Genomic DNA, 11,590 nt, shown 5'->3' with positions numbered 1-11,590 from the left:
GGCTCTACCCAAAAGCAATCCCAAGCTGTCACACACTGATTCTCATTCCTTTTCAATTCACCTAACCATGGAAAAATCCCCCCTATAACACCATCCTATGACAAGGTTTAGGACCAGTTTACCCTCCCTCCACTGTTTGTTCACTCTCAGCACTTTGAAAGTGCCTCTTTGGTCACAATGAGTCTCAGTACGGCTGCAGGACCTTTGGCAGCTCATCTCCAGTGCTGCCACACCGTCCACTAGGGCTGGGTGTGTGGTGGGGGGCTGATGGTCTTAGGGCCCTCAATCACAGAGTGAAACTTTATTTCACATGAAATGAAAAAAAAATCTGGCTGACTTCTCAAGGTAAGAAGCTAACCAACAGTTAGACCTAGTACTATCTCTTTCCCCAAACTTACCTTACACTGTCCCTGCAGGGAAAGAGCCAGTCTTCCTGAAAAGGCATCCTGAATCTGCTGACAGGCTTTGGAGCCATCCAGACTCCAGTTTCTGAAATACCTCTGCCAAGAGGGCCCAGCTTCTCTGTGCCATCGATATGCCCTCAGCTCTGCGAGTCCCACTACCTGTCTACCCTCAAGGCCCCTCTCCATTGTACAACATCCGGCGTCCAGGCAGTGTCCAGAGACATCAAATGTGGTCGCTCTCTGAGGAGGAGGAGAGGTGAGAATCAGTGGTTCATGAGACTAGGCACATATGTGATCTTTGTTTATCAAGCACACCAGGGCTTCCCTAGTGAGGAGTTCTATCCTGTTCCTAGGCTCATGGCTATGATGCAATGATCTAAAACCCTGTAAAGAATATTTGGTCCTCTTCTGGGTCTAGTAACTGGACCTCCACGGGTAAGGCATTCAGGGGACAATTAAACTTGAATGAGTGTCAGAAGAGAATCCATTTTGGAGCTTTGGGACACATGACTCACAGTATCACTCCCACACTTCAGTTTTTTCTACAATTGACAGGGTATGACAGCCCATCCCATGTACCAGAATGCAAAAACAGGCACTGCTGTGTGATTTCTTGCATGGTGTATTTTACACATCGAGTTTCATGCCAGGCATGATCATGTAGTAAGTCTCTCTCTCTCAAAAAAAGAAAATAAATGTAAACAAAGGAAAAATTCCCACTGAAGATGAAGAGGACTGCCACAAATATATACCAAAGAAACCACTTAAGATGTACAGTAAGGATTATCTAAAACAAGGTTTGTTGAGAACTACATAAAAGCCAGGGTTGGAAATGTCTTAGATTTCTGATGATAGGACTAAATACAATATTATCTATCCCATACGAAAGTCTTCTGTCACATAATACTAAGTGAAAATTGAATACTAATATGAGTCATTTAAGGAACAGAGAGGTCAAAGAAACTCAGAGTTTGTGTTCACAGAGGAAGGGAATGCCATTGTGAAATCATTCTGAAAGTTCTACCAGCACCTCTTTTGTGTTTCTGCTAGACCTGGGGAGCAAGAGCTGACAGGACCTAGGCAGAGGGAGAGAGAGAGCTGGGTCTTCATAGTGGACTGTTGGAGGATGCTGAAGAGAGAGCACAGGAGTGAACTGGGGAAGCCTATCCAACACCACCTGACTGGGCTCAGTTTCTGGGCAGCAAGGGGACAGGGTCAAGTAGCACACATGTGGAAGGAGCTGAACTACCACAACAAGCATTGTGGCATTGGACCCAGCAGCTCTTTCAGGACCTCCAGGGATGAGATCAGTACTAGGGACATCTGGCTTAGAGTCACTTAACCACAAGGACATAGGGACAACCTGTTATGGCCTTCTAAAGATTGGAGATGATGACACAATAAAATTTGATCACCTACAGCCATACCTTTGGTTACAGATTGACATAGCATTGAGCGAAAACCAGTTGGGTTGGAAAAGGTCTATTGTCCTGGATGTAAGTAATCAGAGACCCCTTGTCCTGGAATGCTTCAGGTGGTAGCAGAGGATTTACAAAGCAAGTGTTTGATTTCCTACACTGGCTCTTGTTTAACTCAGCTTGTCCAGAATATCTAGTGAGTGCTACACCTTGCATAACCAGACTCTTGCAGTGGTATGGGTGGTGACCACTGGAAGTGCATGGTGACTAGGAATCCTGGTGACTTGTCCAAACAATCAGGTGTTCCCAGGTTTCCTTGCCTGTATCTCCCATTCTTTTGTGATGAAGACAATAAGAGGGTAAAATAAGAAAATTATATAAGGTTGGCAAGCAGTATACACACACACACACACAAGTTTTTTTATTTTCCTCATTTATATTAGTCATCTCTCATAGTATAAATCCCCACTACAGCAGAACACGCAGTCCTCCCTCCTCTCCTTCCTCTTTCACCTATTGTCTCCCTGAAATGCATTCCTCTGTTACCCTTCATGAAAGGGCAAGCTCCTATAGATACCAACAGAACGTGGCAAAACAAATTCTGATAACACTAGGCAAAAAGCCACTCATCATGCCTGGACAAGGGGAAACAACAGTAGGGGACAGGATCCCAAGGGCACTAACAGCATAAGAGACATGATCACTTACACTTTTAGGAATCTCATATGAGCAGTGAGCTTACAACAGGATATTCATGCAAAAAACCTAGTAAAGAACCATACAAGCTCTATGATTGTCTCTTCAGTGTCCATGAGCCCCCCAAGTGTCATGCTCAGCAGATTCTATGAGCCCTGTTCTCCTTGTGTTCTTTAACACTGTGACTCCCGCAGTTCTTCCTCTACTTATTACTAGGGAGTCTCATGAGCTCCCAGGGGAGGAACCCATGGAGATCTCCAATTTGGACTCTCTCTGTGCCTAGTTGATTGGCTGTATGTCTCTGCATATAGATGAGCAGTTCTTTAAATAAAGTCCACAAGCCTCTATGCACAGATGGGAAATCTAGAAGGTATTATCTGGAGCATGGGCACTACAGGCATTTGAGAAAATCCCCACCTTATTGTAGGGTGCTGTATACAGATTTGTAGGAGGTGTGGATTTCCAGTTGATGGTGGATGGTGGGTAGGATTTTGAAAGGACCTGTACTGATAGTAAAACAGTTAAATTCAGTCCAAGCAGGGATAAGACAAGGAAACCCTGACTCTATGGTGGAAAAATGTCATCCCTCATGGGGCGGGAGACCTCCTTAATGAGACAACCAGAAGTGTTGAAGAATGTAGAAGAGGACAGTGTGACAAAGAGTAAAGATAATTGTCAGTGTGAATGAAAATAAAAGAAGGGCTCTGGGTGTGGCGATTGCTTACATACTTCCAGGGTAAATAAATCTTTGCATTTCAACAGGCATAGTTTTGAAATGCTCCCCAACACCCCTCACAAACGTGTCTCCCAACCTGTTTGCTGTGGTTACTTAAGTTTCTTGGGCATGGGCTATATTTAGTAGCACTTTGGAGATGATGACACAAAACATTCACATTTTCAAGACCTTCATCATACGTGGATATGCCCTGGAGAAGAAATATGACCACAGCTCTGAAGATGTGTATTGCCCTGAGAAAGTGCTCAGAATGGTCAGTCCTGAGTGCTGTGATTAGTCTAGGCCCAAGGCTGGCTCCAAGGCAAATTCTCTCAGTCAGTCTGTTTATTGGAAATGGCAGAATTTCAATGAGCCTCATGAGAAAATATATAATTCGGGTTTCCCTGTAAAAGCCCTGAGAAACATGTCCACAGGTCATTCCAACCATCGCCCAGTGAAACAACAAGAAGCATGCTGAGGAAAACTTTCTCCCAGACATACCCAGAGCCTCATTTAGGTCAAAATTGTGGGGGACTTCAGTATGAGAAGGACTACTGAAGAAGTTGCTTCACCTTGGTTCAGATTTACACACAGACTATGGGAATGCACCTGATTCTGAATGTCACTTCAGTGAACTCGGGGAGAGCAGGGAGAGGCTATGGTATCTCAGTCCTTCTGATTCATTGACCTGAGTTTGAACAGAGGACTCCGTATGGGTGTCCTAGGAAGACATTTTTAACCATGATGAGTTGCCAGGAGATGAGGAATACCTCTCATGTTCTGTGTGACAGTATCTCCTCAAACGGCTTCCTGCTAAATCACATTCATCCATCACAAATTACTGTGTCTGTGTGGGACTAATTGTTATCTCCCATCCACAAAAGATACTAGAGTGCTGAGAGAAACAACACAGTGTGTCTTACAAATGCTGGATCCAGTACATAGACCCAAGTTTACACCTGGTGGGGTGCGATACAGACACAAGTTTGCATGTGGTATAGCAGGGCCTTAGAAATAAGCTTAAAAATGGTGGGGTGGGACATAGTCACAGGATCAAAATGGGGTAATATGTAGACACAAGGTCAAAAATGGAGGGGTAGGATATAGAAAGATGCTTCCAAATTCTAGAGCTGTGGTACAGACACAAACTCAAAAAGTGGTGGGGTGATATAGACACAAGCTCACAAATAAAAGAGCTGGGATATACAAACAAGCCGTGTGAACTGTGAGCTGGCAGTTCTCTTGAAGGAATGGTCTTCAGGCCCATTACATGGCTTATACTAGTGAGCACCTTCATTTGTATTTTCCCCTCATGTTCTGTTGACTGTGTCATTTCTAAGGTTTCTCAGTGGTCCCAGGATAGGCTTTTGGGTGAGCTAGGCTGAGGCTAAGACTCTTCTTTTTTTTCCTTTTTTTCACTTTTTTTATTAGAAAGAAAATTATTTTACATGTCTATCCCAGGTCCCTCTCCCTAGCCCTCCTCCCTTGCCCCCCCCAAATAATGCCCTACCCATTCCATACCATGTCTGCACTCCAGGGAGAGTGAGGCATTCCATAGGGTGTCTTCAAAGTCTGTCATATTGTTTGGGATAGGGCCTAGGCCCACCCCCTTGTGTCTAGGCTCAGGCAGTATCCCTCTCTGTAGGGCTCCTAAAGTCCATTCCTATGGTAGTGATAAGTACTGATCCACTACAAGAGGTCCCATAGATTTCCAAGGTCTCCTCACTGCACATTCAGGGAGTCTGGATCAGTCCCATCCTGTTTCCAAAGCTATCAGTCTAGGGACCAAGAGTTTTCCCTTGTTCAGGTCATCTGTTTCTGTGGGATTCACCAGCCTGGTACGGACCCCTTAAACAAAGAGGACCCTAAGAGATAAATATATGGTCCCCTGAAGAAGGGGATAGGGACAAGATCTCCTGAGCAAATTGGGAGCATGGGGGGAGGTGAGAGGGAACTAGGAGAATGAGAAGGGGAGAAGACAAGTGGTGAGGCTGAGGCTCTTCTTTACTTGTGTGTTTTCCCCACTGCCAGGCAGCCTTTTCAGTTCTACTGAGTCACTCCAGAAGCCTCAGGATGTCATGTGGTCAACATGTTCATCTGTGACAATGAGACAGCTGGTCTACCTGACAAACAAAATCCAGTGGATGTTGCTTCAGTGAGAACTAAAAGGAAGAGAGCTGCTGCCATTATCTGTGAATGGTGCAGTGATGGTGGATCCCGGTTTGTCCCCATATGCTGGCATCTCAGATACCTTCACCAGTTCTCCTACCTGCATGCTCCTCACACTTCCACCACTGGCCTTGTTAGGGCATTACAGGGTGAATTTGGTTATGGATCCATCTTGTTTCTGTGCAGATAAATGGAATGGCTTCTTTCAAAAGATAGCATGCATTTGAACACATTGTCTTCCCTGGAGCCATTGTGTATGTGACAGTCGGGTGCCCTAATTCTGTTGGTGATCCTGTTCCTTGAAGAGAGAGTATTTGTTTTACCTCTTTGTATTGTATTTATTATATTTTAACATTATCTCTTAGAGTCTGTTCTTTCCTATTGAGAGAATAAAGGGAGTGGATCTGGATGAGAGGTGACTTGTGGAGGAATTGGGAGGAGTAGACAGAGGGGACAAACCATATTCAGGATATATTTTATTAGAAAAGAATCTATTTTCAAAAGGAATAAATTTTAGGACACATTCTACTCTTAAGCCCCATTTAATTTGATGTTCTTTTAAAAGTAATTCAAATAGATTAACCCCGCTCCTACTGACCTTTCACTGTGATACATACATTTTCCCCATGAAGGTAGATGTTTCCATCAGAAACATGGAATGGAAAGTTCACAGGCTGGAGAACTGCTCCTACCATTGCAGTTTCCAGTCAGTGCAAACCTATTGACTCTCTTTGTACCCTCAGCCTGCCTCTGTTTCTGGTTGAACTTTCATGTTTTTCCTCTGTATGGGCTGTAATAGTGGATTTTGGATCTGTGACCAAACAGAGCAGTCTTCCTCCTTGGTCTCAGTTTTTCTGTAGAAGTCAGGAGAGATAGGAAAGATGCACTTTCACGGGGTGTTAGCTCTGGTGCACAGAACACTGTGCAATGGGGAATTTGAAGCACGGAAAAGGTGAGGCTGAGCCTTGACTAGATGTTCTGGGCCAGGAGACAAGTGCACTCAGCTCCTGATCTATACTGAAAGGCTTCTTTCCAAGCCCTAACCCAGAGTGTGGCATAGATGATGACTACTTACAGGGTACCTCTCTGGAGAGAGAGAGTGAGATACCTACTCACTAGAGAATAACATCCAGGACTGTCATCTGCACAACTAAATGGCTAGTGGTAACCCAATCAGAGCCCTGCTTTTCCTGTGTGGTTCACCAGACTGTACTGTTCATTCATTGATTTTCTACTTTCCATCATCACCCACAAAGGATGGAGACCAATAGCAACAATTGCTCTAATTTTGGTTGTCCTTTCTCCATGCCAGACACTGAAGTTAATGAATCAACACATTGTGCTTTCCAGTGCACTAGGAGGCAGATATTTGATTTCAATGAAAACAGGTGTAAGGGTGGGAGGAGAGAGGATTGGGTGTTGCCAGTGGTGATTGATGTGCATGCACTCAAATTTTTTGAGATTAATATTACATCATCTCCTCTCTCCTTTTTTCCCTCCAAAACCTCCCCTATTGTCCTCCTGTGTTCTCTTTCAAATTCATTTTGTCCTTTTCTATAATTGATTGTTGTAGTCATAGTGCATACATATTCCTAAATACAACCTGCCCAGTCTGTATAATGTTACTTGTAGGTATATTTTCAAGGATGAGCATTTGGTATTAGATAACCTATGGGTGTGGACCTTTTTTGGGAACTGATTTACTCCCTGGTCTCAGCATCCCTTAGCTGTCTCTACCTGTATAAGACTTCATGATACCCACCTGCTACCTCCACCCCACAACCATGTTCATGTTAGCATGTATTTTGGGGTCATCTTTGTTCAGCTCATCTTTATGTAGTCATGTCTGTGAGGCTTTATGTAGATAGGTTCTGACATTCTTAGGAGACACTGTCTCAGAGAAAACTCTCTGATCTTCTAGCTCTAACAATCTTTCTGAGCCCTCTTCCACAATGGTCCCTGAGCCTTGCCTGTAGGGGTATTGTTGTAGATATATCTGTTCAGAAACTTCTTCACAACTCTGCATTTTGATTGGTTGTTGTTATCTGTATTGATCTCAGTGTGTTGCAAAGTGATGTTTCCATAGTAATTGCTGAGGAGTAGACTTATCTATGAGTATGATGAATCATACTTAGAATGTAGTTGGGGTTTATGCTGGTTTAGTGAGTTGTGGAATCTCCTGCAAGAATCATGACTTCATCAGGCTGTGGATACTTGGCTATCATTCCAATATCATGCATGATTTCTCTCTTTTGACTTGGGTCCTAAGTCTGCTTTCAAAGCTGTTGTTGCCAGGAGCCAAATCTTTCTCTGTCAACATGCTCTCAGCTTTTCTCCCTTGCATCCAATCTTTCAACTCTGATCCCAAACATACCCCCACAGATGCATCCATAGCTAGGAATTATATATATCTAAACATCCAGGACTCTGTGCAGCATGAGCTCTCCTTTTTTGACTTTATTAAAATTTAAATTAGAAACAAGCTTCTTTTACATGTCAATCTCAGTTCCCTCTCCCTCCCGTCCTCCCTGCCCCCCACCGACTCCCCTATCCCAACCCTTTTAACTCCCAGGGAAGGGTGAGGCCTTCTTTGGGATCTTCAAAATCTGTCATATCATTTGGAGCAGGGCCTATATGCTCCCCAGTGTGTCTAGGGGGCAAGAGTATCCCTCTATGAGGAGATGGCACCCAAAGTTCATTTGTGTATTAGGAGTAAATTCTGATCCACTACCAGTGGCCCCATAGGTTTTCCAGACATCCAAACTGACTTCCTCGTTCAGGGGTTCTGGAACAGTGCTATGCTGGTTTCCCAGCTATCAGTCTGGGGTCCATGAGAAACCCCTTGTTCAGGTCAGCTATTTCTGTGGGTTTCTCCAGCCTGGTCTTGACACCTTTGCTCATCACTCCTTCCTTTCTGCAACTGGGTTCCAGAGTTCAGTTCAGTGTTTAGCTGTGAATGTCTGCACCTGCTGCCATCAGCTACTGGATGAAGGCCCTAGGATGGCATATAAGGTAGTCATCAATCTCATTATCAGAGAAGGGCTTTTAAGGTAGCATCTCGACTATTGCTTATATTGTTAGCTGAGAGTCGACATTGTAGATCTCTGGACATTTCCCTATTGCCAGAATTCTCTTTAAGTCTATAATGTCCACCTCTGTGAGGGAATCCCTTTCTTATTCTTCTCCCTTCCTACCCTGACAAGATTTTCCTGGTCCCTCCTGTCCTCCTCTCAGCTCCTCTTCTCCCCTTCTCTTTCTTCTAATTCCCTCTCCCCTTCCCACATGATCTCCATTTGCTTATGAGATCTTGTCCCTTTCCCCTTTCCATGGGGAGCATGTGTGTCTTTCTTAGGATCCTCCTCCTTATCGAGCTTCCCTGGTGGTGTGGAGTGTAGGCTGCTACTTCTTTGCTCTAGATCTAAGAACCATATATGAGTAAGTACATACCATTTTGTCTTTTGAGGACTGGGTTAACTCACTCAGGATGATTTCTTTTAGTTCCATCCATTGACTGAGAATTTAAAGATAGCATGAGCTCTTTTCAACTGAGCCTTGAGTTTCTAATATGTGCTTCTTTTATTTGAAAGGATGGAAGAAGAACAACAACCTGAGAAATCAAGACCTCCCCAAAAGAAAGCAAACCTAGCTGTAATCAAGAGAAAGAAACGTGGCAAGTTTCTTTTACCTCACCCAAATGACAGGAAAGGAAAACGCTATTCCTCTCAGGAGATGTTCAAATGTGAATGCCACTTCTGCCAGAAGTATGGCGGAAGCACGTCTGGGATGTCTGCGGGGACCAGGACAGAAGAGACCTTTCATTCACGCTCCTTAGAAAAGCTGACACTAGACCTCAGTAACATGACACTCAACCCATGTACCAACCATACCCCTCTTATGCAAAAAAACACAGAGAAAATAGAAAATGAAAATGTGCATTACAAACAGAACAGCAAGAGTCTAGTTAAAATGCTTCTTCAGGAATGGACAGAATAACTCTGGCCTTGACACCTAACTTTGAAGATGACAAGAACCTACAGGATCGTGAATGTCAACGTCACCAACCACTCCCTGGGGGGATTTCTTTTGGGGAGCATCCTCAAAAGGTGTAACAATGTCCAGTCTTGTGACAATAACACCATCACATGCTGAAACTCAAACCTATTCCAGAAATGTTGTATTATTTTTCATAGTAGTTTTGGCATCCTTCCTGAGACATTCTGGGTTAGATGCTCCTAGACAAAGGCAAGCACATAGCAGTGTTTCTATACTTCCCATCTGCTATCCTCATGGGTGAGCTAACAGTTTCCTTTCCTCGGGTTTCGCCTTTTCCTTCCTTTCTTTGTTGCTGTTTTCAAAATTACCTCAGTTCCATTTTATTGACTGGAGGGCAAAAGGAACACTAGGTCTGGTGGAGAGCTCCTCTCTCTCTCTCTCTCTCTCTCTCTCTCTCTCTCTCTCTCTCTCTCTGTGTGTGTGTGTGTGTGTGTGTGTGTGTGTGTGTGTGTGTGTGTGTGTGAAATTTTTGTTTCAAAGCTGTTGGATGATGTTTTGCTTGTGTTATGACAAATCAAGCTCGCCGGGGGATCAGAGGGCCGGAGCTCCCTACTACTTAACCATAGAAGCTATGTGCTGGTGGTTCAAGCCTATAATCCCATTGCTAGAGAGGTGAAGAAAGGTCAGAGGATACTGAGAGGTAAGAAATCACTGTTGGCTGCTCCTCTGGCTCTCTGATGTTCCGTGTTCTTACCCCATTTTTTGACTTCTGGTTTTTTATTGATTAAGGTTCATTATATTTATGCTTCAGTGAACTATTATAGGTACAGAAGAATGAGAATATATTGCACATTCTTCTTCCAATTCCTCCAATGATGGTTTCCCATAGTCTTTACACAACTACGTAACACTTAAAAAGTAGGACCCTAACACTGGCACAATTGGTGTATACAACTCCCTTTCACTGTATCATATGTGTAACTTAGTGCAATTTCCACCACGATCAAGTTTTTCTCACTTTCATCAAATGGAGACAATTAAATGCATCCTTATTGGAATGGAATATTATTAACTGGTTCAATGTTGGTTTTTATACATTTGGTTTGTTTTTGGTTTACACAATTGCATGTGTTGGCATGTGTGTGTTTGAGTGTGTGATTTCTTTTCTTTTCAATTTTTTTAGGTGCAGAGTCTTTGGGTCTCTCCTCCTGTTGAATCACTATGTCCATTTTTGATATGGTAGTGTTTGCTTTATCATAGTATATTTTATTTTGTTGTTTGCTTGTTATCTGTTAGAAATTGTTCTTTTCTAATTAGAGCTTGAGGGGTTGTGGACCACAAATGTGCAATGGGATGGCATCCCTCTAAGGGAAAAAATAGTAAGATGTTGTCTGGAGGACATCTCTCCATGCTACTATACTACAGTGGCAAGATATCACCCATGGGGCTTTTTGTCAATCCTTGATGGAACCTGGCTCAGTTGCAGTGTGACCCTCACTATCCCAGGTACATGCTAAAGGCAAATCAAGGGACACTTCCTTGTCTGTAGAGCAAATAGTCAGGATGGTGTAGACAACCTGCTATGCTGGCTTAACTGACACACTGAGCTCTGAGGATTCATTTGGGAAGGTGGAGAGATCCTAGCAGGGATGATCTCAGAAACTGGTCACTCAGAGGGAATGGGACCTGGACCCGAAGTGTGCCAAGACCCCTTCAGCCACCTGGCAAAAGGGATGGTGTACTCATGGTGGGATTTAAGTTTGTCTTGAGTTCCATGAGTTTCTGAGAAAGATTTTGAAAGAGAGTGTTCATCCATTTAGGAAGGGAAGCCAGTAAGTGAGCTGTGTGTGCAGGGGCAGGGAGAGGAGAGAAAGAGGACTGGAGCCCAGAGACTGATGACCAAAAGATTGATTGTCATGGGGGAGGTGTGCCAGAAAAGTTGAATTCTGAGCATGGAATCAAGGGTGCACAAAGAATGAGTCATGAAGGATGCCTTCTGGTGCTACCTCTAGGGTAGGGGGTGACTGTCTGGGAATCCTGGTGACTTGTATAAGGCATCTCACATTTCTGTGAATCCTGCTCCTAATCTGTAGAAGTGTGCATTTGAGACATCTCAGTCTGTTCATGCATTATGAAGAGGAAGTGGAAAGGAAACAATTAGAGGTCCATGTGTTCTGAGAAGGTCAGTGTTAAGA

General features: G+C 43.8%; 1 protein-coding gene across 1 annotated transcript; it reads left to right on the top strand.

Moving 5' to 3' along the window:
• The first annotated feature begins 535 nt into the window (after nucleotides 1–535).
• LOC107979490 (protein FAM156A/FAM156B-like) lies at nucleotides 536–9,395 on the top strand. Its single transcript, XM_027431988.1, has 2 exons — nucleotides 536–660; nucleotides 8,990–9,395. Exons 1-2 carry the CDS (start codon nucleotides 536–538, stop codon nucleotides 9,393–9,395), a joined length of 531 nt encoding a protein of 176 aa, XP_027287789.1.
• Nucleotides 9,396–11,590: the final 2,195 nt, after the last annotated feature.

Source organism: Cricetulus griseus, chromosome X (genome assembly GCF_003668045.3).
Source record: "Cricetulus griseus strain 17A/GY chromosome X, alternate assembly CriGri-PICRH-1.0, whole genome shotgun sequence".
Lineage (NCBI taxonomy): Eukaryota > Metazoa > Chordata > Mammalia > Rodentia > Cricetidae > Cricetulus > Cricetulus griseus.
Note: the sequence above shows the minus strand (reverse complement) of the source record. Positions and strands in the feature narration are given on the sequence as shown.